This window comes from Chiloscyllium plagiosum, unplaced genomic scaffold, assembly GCF_037043375.1.
Source record: "Chiloscyllium plagiosum isolate Xiang-an unplaced genomic scaffold, Cpla_swu_hap1 HiC_scaffold_27, whole genome shotgun sequence".
In the NCBI taxonomy this organism is placed as follows: Eukaryota; Metazoa; Chordata; class Chondrichthyes; order Orectolobiformes; family Hemiscylliidae; genus Chiloscyllium; species Chiloscyllium plagiosum.
In genome coordinates, this window is record NW_028270165.1 from 6,396,538 (window position 1) to 6,414,380 (window position 17,843).

At 48.1% G+C, this 17,843-nt stretch overlaps 1 protein-coding gene across 1 annotated transcript; it reads right to left on the bottom strand.

Moving 5' to 3' along the window:
• Positions 1–15,173: 15,173 nt before the first annotated feature.
• On the bottom strand, positions 15,174–17,181 carry LOC148142971 (uncharacterized). Its single transcript, XM_087973933.1, has one exon. The coding sequence runs from the start codon at positions 16,854–16,856 to the stop codon at positions 15,702–15,704; it is 1,155 nt and encodes a 384-aa protein (XP_087830059.1). The 5' UTR covers positions 16,857–17,181; the 3' UTR covers positions 15,174–15,701.
• Between the last annotated feature and the right edge of the window lie 662 nt (positions 17,182–17,843).

Genomic DNA, 17,843 nt, shown 5'->3' on the forward strand with positions numbered 1-17,843 from the left:
ATCTTTGTAGGCAGTTTGTTCCATGTTATTGTCACTGAAATGAACTTTTCCTCCATGCACAGCCCAGGCTATCTGGCTGCATGAGTGTTTTCAGGTTTCTGTGGCCTGGATAATATGTGATCAGCAGACATCTCGCAATCCACAGGAATTGCCACCAATGTTATGTTCATTAACTGTACTGACAGTGATCACTTATTTTGTGATTTTTCTTTGTAGGGAGACGTGCAGAAAGAAATCTTACAGCAAATGATACAACAACTTCTGACAGCCACTTGATTCATTGGGACTTGAATATCAGCAGCCATTCCAATCAAGAAGGCATGTTTGCTTTTGTTTGTTTGAGAGATTTTGGACAGTCCTGTGGCAGGAAGAATACTGAGACACCGGGTGAGGGAGATTCAGTGCGCTGACTGTGAAAAGTGCTTCAAACCATTTACTCAGCTTGGAGGAATCAAAGTCTCACGCCTCAAGGTGGGAAAGGCTATGTACCCGTTCTGTTTGTAATTTCAATCCCAGAGCATCACAAGGAAAGCTCCCTCCAAAGGGGAAACGTTGGAAATGTGGGGTCTGTGGGAATGGATTCCCTTCCCCATCCCTGCTGGAAACCCACAGACGCATTCACACCGGGAGAGGCCATTCACCTGCTCAGTGTGTCGGAAAGGCTTCAGTCGGATCAGCCAACTGGAGACGCACGAGAGGGTCCACAAGGGAGAAGCCATTCACGTGCCCCATGAACGGGAGGGGGTTCACTCAGTCAGCTGCACTGCTGACCCACCAGCGGCTCCACCTGGAGAGAGGCCGTTCACCTGCTGTAAGCGCCGGAAGTGATTTACCTGCTCCTCCCACCTGCGGAGGCACCAGCGCGTTCACGCGCCATCACAGGGGAATCGAAGGAGTGGTGGCCGAGTGCCAAGTGCTTATGCACGAAACGTCGATTCTCCTGCTCCTTGGATGCTGTCTGACCTGCTGTGCTTTTCCAACACCACACTCTCGACTCTGATCTCCTGCATCTGCATTTTTCATTTTCTCCTCGAGGGCAAGGTTGGACTTGTCTTTTATTCACTCATTCACTCCTTATAGCCTGTCCTTTGTTGTGGCCTAACTGCACATACATCAATGCAAGTTTCAGAAAGATTTCTGCAGCTTTTTGTTTGAAAAAAAATTAAATTCTTCCCGACTTTAACGAAGTTTCTGAATATTTGGTTTTAGTTATTCTCAATTTTAAAAATCAGCTATTTCTCACATGCCGTGTTTCCCAGGTAAAGTCATCACCATCCATTCTCTCTCTTCCCTGAGAAAGACTTCATACAGCGATCAAAGAGGGCTGAGGCACGAGAAAGGACGATTGTGGGGGTGGGAGGTGAGGGGGGTCGCTGGTGGTGGTGGAGAAGGGAGGGAAATGGACAGGGGAACAGGCTGGGGTTCAGAGGGTTGGGGGAGAGAATAGAGGATGCAGTGTGAGGAGAGAGAATGGGCAGGGGGCAGTGGATGGGGAGAAAATGGACAAGGGGCAGAATGTGAAGAGAGAGACAGCACAAATGCCACCTTCTCCAGGACTGGTGTCAGTGTCCCACGAACTGGAACCCACTCCTCCCACATTTCTCAAAATACGCGTGGCCAAGGCAGTGGAACCATATCATCCCGACAGGCCATTCACACCGACCTTCCCAACAGCATCCCACTTAGACTCACTCGATTATGCTACAGCCCTGCAGTTCCCCATGGCTTTTTCCTGACGAAGGGTTTTGCCCGAAACGACGAGTCTCCTGCTCCTCGGATGCTCCCTAACCTGCTGTGCTTTTCCAGCTCCACACTCTCGACCCTAATCTCCAGCATCTGCAGTCCTCACTTTCGCCCAGTTAGTGGTGAATGTTCTATTCCTCGTCTTTTCGATCTTTTAAAATCTTTCCCCCACACCCTAAAACCTTACCCTCTAGTTTTGGAATACCTCTATCCCGGGGAAAAGACAGAAACGTTGAGCAGCCAGACAAAATGAAAAAGAAATAAAATGTGGAGGGACAGGGAAAAGAAATCGACAAAATAAAATAGCTTCGGCATTTTTCTCTCGTATTCGCATTTGGACGCTTAATATTTGTCATGATCGGGAGGTGCCCGTGTTGGACTAAGGTGTACGAAGTTAAAAATCACACAACACCAGGTTACATAGAACATAGAACATAGAAGAATACAGCGCAGTACAGGCCCTTCGGCCCTCGATGTTGCGCCGATCCAAGCCCACCTAACCTACACTAGCCCACTATCCTCCATATGCCTATCCAATGCCCGCTTAAATGCCCATAATGAGGGAGAGTCCAACACTGCTACTGGCAGGGCATTCCATGAACTCACGACTCGCTGAGTAAAGAACCTACCCCTAACATCTGTCCTATACCTACCCCCCCCCCCCGCCCTTAATTTAAAGCTATGCCCCCTTGTAATAGCTGACTCCATACGAGGAAAAAGATTCTCACTGTCGACCCTATCTAAACCCCTAATCATCTTATACACCTCTATGAAGTCACCCCTAAACCTTCTTTTCTCCAATGAAAACAACCCCAAGTGCCTCAGCCTTTCCTCATACGATCTTTCTACCATACCAGGCAACATCCTGGTAAACCTCCTCTGCACCCGTTCCAGTGCCTCCACATCCTTCCTATAGTATGGCGACCAAAAGTGCACACAATACTCCAGATGTGGCCGCACCAGAGTCTTATACAACTGCAACATGACCTCAGTACTCCGGAACTCAATTCCTCTACCAATAAAAGCCAGTACGCCATATGCCTTCTTCACCGCACTATTTACCTGGGTGGCAACTTTCAAAGATTTGTGTACATGGACACCAAGATCCCTCTGCTCATCCACACTACCAAGTATCCGACCGTTAGCCCAGTACCCCATCTTTTTATTACTCTTACCAAAGTGAATCACCTCACACTTAGCTACATTGAACTCCATTTGCCACCTTTCTGCCCAGTTCTGCAGCTTATCTATATCCCGCTGTAACCTGCCACATCCTTCCTCACTGTCTACAACTCCTCCGACTTTCGTATCATCCGCAAACTTGCTCACCCAACTTTCTAACCCCTCCTCCAGGTCATTTATAAAAATGACAAACAGCAATGGTCCCAAAACAGATCCTTGCGGAACACCGCTAGTGACGGCACTCCAAGATGAACCTTTGCCATCAACTACTACCCTCTGTCTTCTTCCAGCCAGCCAACGCCTAATCCAAACCTCCAACTCACCCTCAATGCCATACCTCCGTATTTTTTGCAGTAGTCTACCATGGGGAACCTTATCAAACGCCTTACTAAAATCCATATACACCACATCTACTGCTTTCCCCTCGTCCACCTCCTTAGTCACCTTCTCAAAGAATTCAATAAGGTTTGTGAGGCACAACCTGCCCTTCACAAAACCATGCTGACTATCCTTGATCACATTATTCCTATCCAGATGTTCATAAATCCTATCCCTTACAATTCTCTCTAAGATTTTGCCCACAACAGAAGTGAGACTCACTGGCCTATAGTTACTAGGGTTATGCCTACTCCCCTTCTTGAACAAGGGAACCACATTTGCTAGCCTCCAATCTTCTGTCACTACTCCTGTAGACAACGAGGACATAAAAATTAAGGCCAATGGCTCTGCAATCTCCTCCCTTGCTTCCCAGAGAATCCTAGGATAAATGCCATCAGGCCCAGGGGACTTATCTATTTTCACCCTTTCCAGAATTTCCAACACCTCTTCTCTACATACCTCAAAGCCATCCATTCTACTTAATTGTGACTCAGTACTCACATTGACAACAATGTCCTGTTCCTGATTGAATACTGACGAAAAGTATTCATTCAGTGTCTCCCCAATCTCTTCAGCCTCCACACGCAACTTCCCACTACTATCCTTGACTGGACCTATTCCTACCTTAGTCATTCTTTTATTCCTGACATACCTATAGAAAGCCTTAGGGTTTTCCCTAATCCTACCAACTAAGGACCTTTCATCTCCCCTCCTTGCTGCTCTTAGCTCTCTCTTCAGGTCCTTCCTGGCTACCTTATAACTCTCAATCGCCCGAATTGAACCTTCACGCCTCATCTTTACATAGGCCGCCCTCTTCCATTTAACAAGGGATTCCAATTCCTTATTAAAGCACGGCTCCCTCACACGACCCTTTCCTCCCTGCCTGACGGGCACATACTTATCAAGGACACTCAATAGTTGCTCCTTGAACAAGCTCCACATATCAATTACACCCTTGCCTTGAAGCTTACTTTTCCAGGCCACACATCCTAAGTCATGCCTCACAGCATCATAATTTCCCTGCCCCCATCTATAACTCTTACCCTGTAGTGCACACTTATCCCTCTCCATCACTAGAGTAAAGGTCACCGAATTGTGGTCACTGTCCCCAAAGTGCTCACCTACCTCTAATTCTAACACCTAGCCTGGTTCATTACCCAGAACCAAATACAGTATGGCCTCACCTCTTGTTGGCCTATCTACATATTGTGTCAGGAAACCCTCCTGCACACATTGGACAAACACTGACCCATCTAACGAACTTGAGCTGTAGCTTTCCCAATTAATATCAGGAAAGTTAAAGTCCCCCATAACAACCACCCTATTACTTTCACTCTTCTCTTGAATCATCCTCGCAATCCTTTCTTCTACATTTCTAGGACTATTAGGAGGCCTGTAAAACACTCCTAACAGGGTGACCTCACCTTTCCTATTCCTAACCTCAGCCCAAACTACCTCAGATGGCGAGTCTTCATCCATCGTCCTTTCCACCGCTGTAATACTATCTTTGACAAGTAATGCCACACCTCCCCCTCTTTTACCCCCACCTCTGACCCTACTAAAACATTTAAACCCTGGAACCTGCAACAGCCAATCCTGTCCCTGTTCTACCCATGTCTCCGTAATAGCCACAACATCGAAGTCCCAGGTACCAACCCACGCTGCAGGTTCACCTACCTTATTTCGTATACTTCTTGCATTGAAGTATACACACTTCAATCCACTTTCCTGTTTATAGGCACCCTCCTTTGAAATTGATGCCATGTTCCTAACCTCCCTACACTCCAGGTCCTGCACCCTAAAGCTACAGTCTGGGTTCCCATGCCCCTGCAGAGTTAGTTTAAACCCCCCCCCCCCCCCCCCAAGAGCACTAGCAAACCTCCCACCAAGGATACTGGTGCCCCTCAGGTTCAGGTGTAGACCATCCTGTTTATAGAGGTCCCACCTTCCCCAGAAAGAACCCCAGTTATCCAAATACCGGAATCCCTCCCTCCTGCACCATCCCTGTAGCCACGCATTTAACTGTTCTCTCTCCCTATTCCTCGACTCTCTATCATGTGGCACGGGTAACAAACCAGAGACAACAACTCTGTTCGTTCTAACTCTGAGCTTCCAACCTAGCTCCCTGAAAGCCTGTCTAACATCCTCGGCACTCCTCCTACCTATGTCATTGGTGCCAATGTGGACCACGACTTCGGGCTGCTCCCCCTCCCCCTTAAGGACCCGGAAAACACGATCAGAGACGTCACGTACCCTTGCACCTGGGAGGCAACATACCAAACGTGAGTCTCTCTCATTCCCACAAAACCTCCTATCTGTGCCCCGAACTATCGAGTCCCCAATTAGTATTGCTCTGCTCTTCTCCACCCTTCCCTTCTGAGTAACGGGGACAGGCTCCGTGCCAGAGGCCTGAGCCCCGTTACTTGCCCCTGGTAAGTCATCCCCCCCACAAGTATCCAAAACGGTATACTTGTTCTTGAGGGGAACGGCCGCAGGGGGTCCCTGCACTTCTCCTGCGCGCTTTTAAAGGGAAAAAAACCTACCCGGCTGCCCCTCCGGTCTTCGTCACTTCCCCCTGCTGCTCCTGCTCTTTCTGTAAAGAGAGAAAAAAACACCGCTGCCCGCTACCGGTAAGTAATTTTAAAACAAACTGTCTTACCTTAGCTGCTGCTCGCACTCAAAAAGTTACAATCCAATAGGTTTGTTCGTAAGCACTAGCTGTCGGAGCGCCGCTCCTTCATCAGGTGGTTGTGGAATATAAGATCTTAAGATCATAAATTCAGTGTCTTACGATGTTATACTCCACAATCAACTGATGAAGGAGCAGGGCTCCGAATGCTAGTGCTTCCAAATAAGTCTGTTGGACTATCACCAGGTGCTTTGTGATTTTTAACTTTAAAATTTGAAACAAATTCCTGCACACTGAGCATGCTCCACGGTGTCAGCAAGTACTGCTCATGACCGCCAGTGTCAGCAAAGCACAGCACATACTCTTGGGAGCGCGTGAGCTCCTTTCCATGGAGCAGTGTAGAACCTTGGAGGACCGGAAGGAGTCTGGTCCTCCTGCCAATCAGAGCCGGCCATTGTCGAAATGCGGAGGTTGGACCATGAGCTCTGAAGCTGCTGCTGCTCTTTTCTCTCTGCATAAGGTTAAACTTCACCCCAGATTGTAACTTCCTTCCTCTGTCTAACATTTGTGAGTACAACAGTGTTTTTCTCACCACTTTTTCATTCTGGGGTTCAAGAGTGAACCGAGGGAGCGGCCAGACTCTGGAAAAGTTGATCTCGGTCTGTGTGTCAACTTGCAAACACATGGAAAATGCAATACCACAATGTGAAGTTCTAGCCTTTGCAGTGTAAAAAAAACAGCAGAAATGAGGTGCATTGTTTAAATGGTGATATGTTGAGATGCGGTGAAAAGAGATGCTGGAGATCAGAGTTGAATATTGTGGCGCTGGAAAACTACAGTAGGTCAGGCAGCAACTGAGGAGGAGGAGAGTCGACGTTTCGGGCGCGAGCCCTTCATCAGGAGTGATGTGTGGATAGACAAAGGGCCCTCAGTGTCCTTCCACACCAGTCACTGCCAGTTGTCAGTGCAGCAAGCAATGAGCAAAGCAAGTGGTATATCAGCAAGAGGAATTGAGTTCAGAAGTGGGGATGTCTTCCTGCAGTTAGGTCGGTTATTGAATGTATTCAAGGCTGAGTTCATGTGACTTTGAAGAACAAAGAATTTATAGGAGAAGGCAAGAAAATGGTTTTAAAACCAGTACAGAACAGTTACAGAGTCATACAGCACAGAAAAAATCATTCAGTCGAACCAGTCTATGCTGGAGGTGTTCTGAAAGTAAACTGGTCCCACCTGCCAATGATTGGCCCATATTGGCCCATTGGCAATTTAATGATTTGATTTTGTATCAGAGTCAATTTCAATCACTATCTCTGGTTTATGGTGTGTCAGGGTGGGATCACTGGTACCAGAATTGCATGCAATACTCCAAACGTGGGCTAACCAATGTCTTCTACAGTCGCAACATGACCTCCCGACTCCTGCACTCAGTGCACTGACCAATAAAGGCATACATATCAAACACCTTCTTCACTATGCTGTCTATGTGCGACTCCCCTTTCAAGGAACTATGAACTTACCATCGAGTCATACAGCATGGTCATGGACCTTTGGTCCAACCAGTCCATGCCAACCATAATCCCAAACTAAATCAGTCTCTCCTGCCTGCTGTTGGCCTGTATCCCTCCAAACCTTTCCTATTCATGTACTAAAACAAATGTCTTTTTATTGTACCTGCATCCACCGCTTCCTGAGGAGGTTCATTCCACACATCAACCACCCTCTGTGTAAAATTAGTATTTGAATGGCAAGGATGAAGTTGAATTGAAATGGTTCATTAAAATAAGCAGCTTCTACCAAACCCCTACAGCAGGAATGGTAGCAATTCTAACTCTGGAGTCTCTCAAATCAGTATTTCCATGGGGTGGAGGGTGGAGTAAAGTGTTGGATTCACAGAGGTGGGGTCTTCTGAGAGTGGAAAGCTAAAATTAAACCCCGTGCTTTGCTTGAACTCAAACCGCATTGATGTGGAGGAGATCTAAAGGAGTTTGCAAAGTGTCCTCCCCTCCCCATGTGCCTCAGTTGCAGGGCAGCGCAGGCGCATTGCGTCCCCACCCCCACCCCATTGTGGACATCTCAACGTGGAGGTAGCCTTGTCAATTTCAGAGTGAAACTCCCTCCCTCTGGGCAACTTCTTGGAGCAAAGCAATGTCTCCCCCTTTCCATTCCTCATCCTGGGAGAGGGAGAGAGAGAGGCGTGGGGGAGTGTGGGGTGGGGTGGAGACTGTTCACTTGTAGCAACTGGAGTGACTCCATGGAGGGAGCAGGCTCTCCAAAGGTGCTCAGATGCTCTCTGTCCCTCTCAAAGGTATTTTCCTTGTGTATTCCCTCAGTTTGGCACGTATAGAGTTTGAATCCTGTTAAAGGTTTACTTCTTTCCTCATGTTCAGAATTAGAAGGGTAGTTTCTCATGGAACTGAGCAGTATTTAAGGGATTGGCACATTGATTTCAAAGGTAGACATATGTTGCATATCTGATATTGTTGGCTATTATAAAAACTTTGATGTCATCACCCGTTTCGGGGGCATGTTTGGAGGAGTCCTCCAAGAATTCGGAGTTAAAAATCACAACACCAGGTTATAGTCCAACAGGTTTAATTGGAAGCACACTAGCTTTCGGAGCGAAGCTCCTTCATCAGGTGATACTGGAGGGCTCGATCGTAACACAGAATTTGTAGCAAAACTTTACAGTGTGATGTAACTAAAATTATACATTGAAAAATTGATTGTCTGTTAAGCCTTTCATCTGTTAGAATACAGTGATCGTTTCACTTCTTTCATGTGTAAATCACAAAACCCTTTTTTTATAAAGTTGCATTCTCGGGTTAGCTATTAACAATGGTGATAGCTCGACCATATGTTGAAGGCGTTAGCCCCTTGTATTCTCTGTCTATGACCTGATGTTTAGATTGTTATCTCACGTTTTGGATTAGAATCAGAGTTTTACATAAATTCATGCAGTTTTGAGCTCAGAGTTCTCCATGAATGTATGCAGTTTTTGAGCAAAGTGTAATGTAACTCTGCAAGTACAAATTCACCCCACAAAATATATGTGTGCATGTGGGTCTTTGTGTGTGCGTCTGTGTCTGTCTGGGGTAGGGTGTGTGTGTGTGCGCGTGCGTCTGTGTCTGTCTGGGGTAGGGTGTGTGTGTGCGCGTGCGTCTGTGTCTGTCTGGGGTAGGGTGTGTGTGTGCGCGTGCGTCTGTGTCTGTCTGGGGTAGGGTGTGTATGTGCGCGTGCGTCTGTGTCTGTCTGGGGTAGGGTGTGTGTGTGCGCGTGCGTCTGTGTCTGTCTGGGGTAGGGTGTGTGTGCGCGCGTGCGTCTGTGTCTGTCTGGGGTAGGGTGTGTGTGCGCGCGTGCGTCTGTGTCTGTCTGGGGTAGGGTGTGTGTGCGCGCGTGCGTCTGTGTCTGTCTGGGGTAGGGTGTGTGTGTGCGCGTGCGTCTGTGTCTGTCTGGGGTAGGGTGTGTGTGTGCGCGTGCGTCTGTGTCTGTCTGGGGTAGGGTGTGTGTGCGCGCGTGCGTCTGTGTCTGTCTGGGGTAGGGTGTGTGTGTGCGCGTGCGTCTGTGTCTGTCTGGGGTAGGGTGTGTGTGTGCGCGTGCGTCTGTGTCTGTCTGGGGTAGGGTGTGTGTGTGCGCGTGCGTCTGTGTCTGTCTGGGGTAGGGTGTGTGTGTGCGCGTGCGTCTGTGTCTGTCTGGGGTAGGGTGTGTGTGTGCGCGTGCGTCTGTGTCTGTCTGGGGTAGGGTGTGTGTGTGCGCGTGCGTCTGTGTCTGTCTGGGGTAGGGTGTGTGTGTGCGCGTGCGTCTGTGTCTGTCTGGGGTAGGGTGTGTGTGTGCGCGTGCGTCTGTGTCTGTCTGGGGTAGGGTGTGTGTATGCGCGTGCGTCTGTGTCTGTCTGGGGTAGGGTGTGCGTGTGTGCGTGTGCGCGTGTGTGCGTCTGTGTCTGTCTGGGGTAGGGTGTGCGTGTGTGCGTGTGCATAAAATCAAGTAGTAATCATGACTACTATCGACACCACTAACCGCCGGCTTAAAGTGGAGAGGATCTCCAAGAAGATCGCACATATCGACACAGACATCAAGTTTCTACAGGAATGCAGGCAAGATCCCGAAAGGATTACAGATCTCGAACCCACTTAGGTCAACCTACAACACAGACTACGCAGAGAGACTTTGCCACTGCACCTCTCGTAAACTTCTCAATCATCTCGTGCACCAACTCTACAGCAGTCGCCACAACCTTGAAATTCAGATGGAGTCCACACTCTCAGCCTGCACACAGGATACATCAGTACAATTACGTGACATTGCCAAACAGACAAGGTGACAAAACTACACCACGTACATGCACGCCAAGAACCAAAAACTGGAGAAGCTTGGCATTCTCACCAATAATAGCAAAGCCCGCCCTGAAACCACAGTAGACAACATTATCACTGCGGGGAAGTCTATTGTCAACTTATCGGACCACACCCTTCGACCGGAAGAGATTGAAGTCCTGAGTTGGGGTCTCAACTTCTGTCCCCCCACCAAAATGGACTCGTTGGTTCTGGCAGCAGACACAGAGGAGTTCATCAGACGAATGAGACTCCGGGAATTCTTTCAAGGTGCCGGCAGTGATCCCACGGAGTCCACTGATGAACGAGAACAGTCATCACAGGGATCTGTAGAAGAGCGACCAAAGAAGGTGTCAACATGGACCCCACCGGAGGGCCGCTGCTCTGGGCTTGACATGTATGCTCAAACTGTCAGGAAATATCTAACTGCCAGATTCATCAGCCATACCCACAAGGTAGAGCAAAACATCACCCGTTCACAATGCAATGCCATCCAGGCTCTCAAAACCAATCACAACATTGTTATCAAACCAGCAGATAAAGGAGGAGCCATTGTCATTCAGAATAGAACAGATTACTGCAAGGAAGTGTACCGACAACTGAACAACCAGGAACACTACAGGCAACTACCAGCTGATCCGACTAAAGAACACACCCAAGAATTAAACACACTGATCAGAACTTTGGATCCAGTCCTTCTGAGTTTCCTACGCGCCCTCATCCCACATATTTCTCGTGAAGGCGACTTCTACTGCCTTCCAAAAGGTACACAAAGCCAACACACCGGGACGTCCCATCGTGTCGGGCAATGGGACCCTATGTGAGAATCTCTCTCGCTATGTGAAAGGCATCTTGAAACCTATTGTACAGGGGATCTCCAGCTTCTGTCGCGACACTACGGATTTCTTACAGAAACTCAGCACCCACGGACCAATCGAACAGGGAACATTCCACGTCACAATGGACGTTTCCGCACTCTACACCAGCATCCCCCACAATGATGGCATCGCAGCAACAGCCTCAGTACTCAACACCAACAACTGCCAGTCTCCAAACACCATCCTACAACTGATCCGCTTGATCCTCGATCACAACGTCTTCACCTTTGACAACCAATTCTTCATCCAGACACACAGAACAGCCATGGGGACCAAATTTGCACCCCAATATGCCAACATTTTTATGCACAGGTTCGAACAAGATTTCTTCTCTATGCAGGATCTCCAACCAACATTGTACACCAGGTACATTGATGACATTTTCTTCCTCTGGACCCATGGCGAGGAGTCACTGATAAAACTACACAGTGACATCAATAAGTTTTATCCCACCATCAAACTCACCATGGACTACTCTCAACTGTCTGTCTCATTCTTGGACACATGCGTCTCCATCAAGGATGGACATCTCAGCACCACACTCTACTGCAAACCCACAGACAACCTCACAATGCTACACTTCTCCAGCTTCCACCCAAAACATTAAAACAGCCATTCCCTATGGACAAGCCCTACGCATACACCAGATCTGCTCAGATGAGGAGGAACGTGACGGAGACCTGGAAGTACTCAAGGATGCCCTCACAAGATCGGGGTACGATGCTCAACCAATCAACCAACCAGTTCCAATGTGCCACAGCGAAGAACCGTAATGACCTCCTCAGGAGTCAGACACGTGCTGCAACTGACAGGGTACCCTTCGTTGTTCAGTACTTCCCAGGGCCTGAAAAATTACGCCATGTCCTTGGTGACCTGCAACACATTATCAATGAGGATGAGCACCTCACCAAGACCTTCCCCACACCTCCACTACTTGCCTTTAAACAACCGCCAAACCTCAAACAGATCATTGTTTGTAGCAAGCTGCCCGGCTCTCAGGACAACTCCATGCAACCCTGTCACGGTGGACGCTGCAAGACGTGTCAGATTGTGGACATAGATACCACTATTATGCGTTGGAACACCTCCCACCTTGTACATGGCAGATACTCATGTGACTCAGCCAACGTTGTCTATCTTATACATTGCAGGCAAGGATGCCCGGAGGCATGGTACATTGGGGAAACCGAGCAAAGGCTACGACAACGGATGAATGGGCACCGCACAACAATCAACAGACAGGAGGGTTCCCTCCCAGTTGGGGAACACTTCAGTGATCCAGGACATTCAGCGTCAAACCTTCGGGTGACCGTCCTCTAAGGTGGATTTCGGGACAGGCAGCAGAGGAAAGTGGCCGAGCAGAGGCTGATAGCTAAGTTCGGTACCCATAGGGAGGGCCTCAACCGGGACCTTGGGTTCATGTCACATTACAGGTGATCACCATTGCACTACACACCCAGAGATATTCCTATACACACACACACACACTCAGACATGCACCCCCTCACAGACTTAAGACACTCTGCACTCACTACACACACACTTTCTCAAACTTGCAAACCCCACCCCAGACAGACAGACACACACACACAGACAGACAAAGACCCACATGCACACATATATTTTGTGGGGTGAATTTTTACTTGCAGAGTTACATTGCAATTTGCTCAAAAACTGCATACATTCATGTAGAACTCTGAGCTTAAAAACTGCATGAATTTATGTAAAACTCTGTTATCTCACTTTTTAGATTAGAATCAATCTAAACATCAGGTCATAGACAGAGAACACAGGGGGCTAACTCCTTCAACATATTGTCTAGCTATCACCATTGTTAACAGCTAACCCGAGAATGCAACTTTTAAAAAAAGGGTTTTGTGATTTACACATGAAAGAAGTGAAACTATCACTGTATTCTGACAGATGAAAGGCTTAACAGACAATCAATTTTTCAATGTATAATTTCAGTTACATCACACTGCAAATTTTTGCTATAAATTCTGTGTTACGATCGAGCCCTCCACTATCACCTGATGAAGGAGCGTCGCTCCGAAAGCTAGTGTGCTTCCAATTATAGCTGTTGAACTATAACCTGGTGTTGTGTGATTTTTAACTTTGTACACCCCAGTCCAACACCAGCATCTCCAAATCATGACCCACCAAAATAAAGTCGTGATGCGTACCTTCCGTGCAGCCAGGAGCATGCACGTTTTCTTCCTGACACTGGCAGTATGCGCTCTGGCGATGCTGACAGAATTTTTAAGTGTCCAAATGCCAAGTGAAGTAAAAATAGGGGAGATTCACAATTTTTTTCCCCCGGTGATATTTACCTTTCCAACACGCCTCATGATTTTATAATTCGAAATAAGGTCACCCGTCAACCTGTGGTCGTCAATAAGGTGACCAGAACTGTACTCCCAATCTTAGCCACATATCCCAATCTTGAATCAGACTGGTTCTATTAACCAAAGTAGAAATTTATAAAATATTACATGGATTGACTGCCTGCAGTTTGTGTGCTTTTTGAGCAAAATTGAATATGGCTTCACCAATATTGCAAAAATCCTGTACAACCTCAACATGATGTCCCGATTCTTACACTGAACGGCTTTAACAATGACTGCAAGTGTGCTAAACGCCTCTTTCACCAACCTGTCTACCACTGATGCAACTTTCAAAGAATTATGTACCTGATTTGGCGATGCTGGTGTTGGACTGAGGTGTGCAAAGTTAAAATTCACACAACACCAGGTGATACTCCCAACAGGCTCATTTGCAAGCACAGCTTTTGGAGCCCTGCTCCTTCATCAGGCAGTTGTGTCTTATGATCCTGCTCCACAAACACCCAATGAAGAAGCTCGTGCTGCCAACCTGATGATGTGTGAATTTTAACTTTATGTACCGAACTCCTCCACCCCACCCCATGTCTCTGTTCTACAAGATGAAGCAGGGCTCTGCCATTAACTGTACAAGTCCTGTCCTTCCTTGTTTTAGTAGAATGCAACTCCTTGCCTTCATCTGTTACTCTCTCAGACACACCCAATACTCTCACCGTCTCACAGGTTTATACTCCATCCATCACACACTTCATTAGCATGCATGCATAAATTCGCATGCACACACAAGTCTCTGGAGTGAATTTGCATTTGCAGAATTATATTTGCAGATATATTCAATTTTGCTCAAAAAGCACACAAACTGCAGGCAGTGAATCCATGTAATATTTTATAAATTCCTACTTTGGTTAATAGAACCAGTCTGATTCAACATTGGGATATAGACTCGAACCTCACACCTTTTGTGCAGTATCTGAGCTGAGACGTCACCTATTTTTATAAAACCTTAAACCATTTCAAGAAGGTGAATTAAAAATAGTTCAGGGGTTTACATATTAACAAACTGAAACCTGCAACCCATGGTAAAAGATGAAATATTAATCCACAATCTAGATTTGTACAATATATCCAATCAGTTGTATGACACTGTGAGCTTTTGTTCTAAATTCGGTGTCTTATGATCCTGCTCCACAGCTACCTGATGGAGCAGCATTCTGAAACCTAGTGCTTCCAAATAAACCTGTTGGACTTTAACCTGGTGTTATGTGATTTTTAACTTTATGCACCCTAGTGGACACAGCCCACACCTCCCAGCGCTGCCAGGAAACTGTACAATGCCGATGACATGATGTAGTACCTGCACTCCTGAAAAATTTACAATTTCTAACAATACTTGCTACTCATTCACTGCTGCAACCGATACACAACATTGGAAACATAGTATAGGAGGTTATAAGAAATGAGCACAGCAGGTCAGGCAGCAACCGAGGAGCAGGAACATCAACGTTGCCCGAAATGTCGATTGTCCTGTTCCTCGGATGCTGCCTGACCTGCTGTGCTTTGCCAGCACCACTCTGATTTCCAGCATCTGCAGTTCTCACTTTCACTTGTAAGAAATGAGCAGTTTTAAAACAAAAACCTGTCGCAGTTCAAAGCTCTCAATGAGAGTCTGAGCTCGGTGGGAAGTTCAGGTAATCTTTATTGCGACCCAACTTTGTTACAGCTTCAGAAGCTCCCAGCAGAAAGGCGTAGAAAAAGTAGCAATTTTTAAACAACAGCTCAAGGTCAAAGTGCACACACCCCCTCCAACCCCTCACTTTCTTCATTATTGGTCAGCACCAAGTTGTCCCTTTGTAATTGGATCCTTGGTACAGCCTTAACCCGGAGGAAGTATTGCCTCACTCAGCAATTTCAACCCAGACCCTGTCTCCAAGTAAGTTGGACGGGCAGGTGTAGAGTCAACCACAATGCTGTGGGTCTGGAGTTACGTGTAGGCCAGACTGGGTAAAGGATGCAGCTGGGACGACTGAGTGAATCCTCTCCCACAATGACAGTTTCCTTCCCTAAAAAGGAACTGAGTGAATCAGATGGGGGTTTTCTTCCACCCCCAGCCCACCGTCAATGGTTTAATCGTTAAATTCCAACCTCCAGATTTCAGACCAAATTCCAATTCCACCATCTGTCGCGGTGGGAATCGAACCGGGAGCCCTGGAATTGGGTTGATAGTTCAGTCGGTAATGATGGCCGTTAGTCCTTCAATCCCCCTGCAATGGCACGTGAACTCACAGGTGGGAGGAGTGGGTGAAGGCCTTCCCACACTCGGGACAGCTGAAGGGGCCTCTTCCCCCCTGTAGACCCGCTGGTGGGTCAGCAGGTTGAAGGAATTGCTGAAGGCCTTCCTACACTCAGGGCAGCTGAAGGGCCTGTCCCCCGTGTGGACCCGCTGGTGGGTCAGCAGAGCAGAGGAATGGCTGAAGGCCTTCCCGCACTGGGGGCAGATAAAGGGCCTGTCCCCCGTGTGGACCCGCCGGTGGGTCAGCAGGTTGGAAGCCTTGGTAAAGGCCTTCCCGCACTCAGGGCAGCTGAAGGGCCTCTCCCCTGTGTGGACCCGCTGGTGGGTCAGCAGGTTGGAGGAATTGATGAAGGCTTTCCCACACTTGGGACAGAAGAACGGCCTCTCCCCCGTGTGGATCCGCCGGTGGGTTAGCAAGTTGGAGGCCTGGGTAAAGGCCTTCCCACACTCAGGGCAGCTGAAGGGCCTCTCCCCTGTGTGGACCCGCTGGTGGGTCAGCAGAGCAGAGGAATGGCTGAAGGCCTTCTCGCACTTTGGGCAGCTGAAGGGCCTCTCTCCCGTGTGGACCCGCCGGTGGGTCAGTAGGTTGGAGGCCTGAGTAAAGGCCTTCCCACACTCAGGGCAGCTGAAGGGCCTCTCCCCTGTGTGGACACGCTGGTGGGTCAGCAGGGTGGCGGCCTGGGTAAAGGCCTTTCCACACTCTGGGCAGCTGAAGGGCGACACCCCTGTGTGGACCCGCTGGTGGGTCAGCAGATTGGAGGTCTTGGTAAAGGCCTTCCCGCACTCAGGGCAGCTGAAGGGCCTCTCCCCTGTGTGAACCCGCTGGTGGGTCAGCAGGTTGGAGGAATTGATAAAGGCCTTCCCACACACAGGACAGGAGAACGGCCTCTCCCCCGTGTGGATCCGCTGGTGGGTCAGCAGGTCGGAGGAACTGATAAAGGCCTTCCCACACTCGGGGCAGGAGAACGGCCTCTCCCCGGTGTGACTACGCCAATGAATCTCCAGGGCAGACGGGACACAGAAGCCTTTCCCACAGTCGTCACATTTCCACCGTTTCTCCACGGGACGGGATTCCTCAGGTTTCTCCATGGCCAAAGCTTCAGCCGCACATAAATGTGTGTACAGCCCCTCCTCGGCGTGAATTGCTCTTTCTGGGCTGTACAACTGTTTCAGGCTCCACTCTCCATGTACTGCAACGGTAGGGTCTCTCAGCCAGTCCCACTGATGCTGAAAACGTACTCAAACAGGAACCACAAAGCTTTGCTCCTTCTCACAGAATCATAGTTGAAAACAGTTGCGGTCCCGATGGATTGAGTGACTGTCAGACATTGACGTCAAAGTGAGGACTGCAGACGCTGGAGAGTCAGAGTCAAAAAGTGCAGCGCTGGTAAAGCACGGCAGCATCCGAGGAGCAGGAGAGTCAACTTTTTGGGTAGAAGGCCTTCATCTGTTAATTTTGAAACTTCCGCCATCAGATCTTCAAATACTCTGTAAAAATAGATTACAAAATTCATCACTGTCGGTGCATGGTAGAAATTCTGAACAAGCAATTCTACTTTCTGTGGAATATTCTTTTCTTTTGTTATTCCACAAAATTGAAAGCACCATCCCACTCTCTCTCCCCCTCTGTTCTCACTTCGCTCTAACCAATTCCCCTGCAGGTGCTGATTCAGGAGCTTACAGGGGCAGAAAAGCAAAAACATCAAGACTGACATCTCTCTGAATTTTGGATACCTCCACCTGAAAGTTAATATCTTTCACAACACTGGGATCCTGCTGAGAGTGAGGTGGTCTGATTTTGGGAAGCAAAAAAAAAGTTTGTGACAATCCCTTCTCTTCAGAGAATCCCCACAGTGTGGAAGCAGGCCACTCAGCCCAAATATTCCACACTGTCCTTCCGAAGGGTAACCCAGCCACACCCATTCCCTTACCCCTATTTCTCAGCATTTACCCCCTGATTAATGTGCCTAACCTGCATGTCCCTGGGCACTATGTAATTTAGCACAGTCAATCCATTCTAACCTGGACAAAGTTAAAAATCACACAACATCGGGTTATAGTTCAACAGGTTTATTT

Coding starts and splice junctions, on each gene's coding strand:
- LOC148142971 (XM_087973933.1), bottom strand. CDS start 16,856: ATGGAGAAACCTGAGGAATCCCGTCCCGTGGAGAAACGGTGGAAATGT.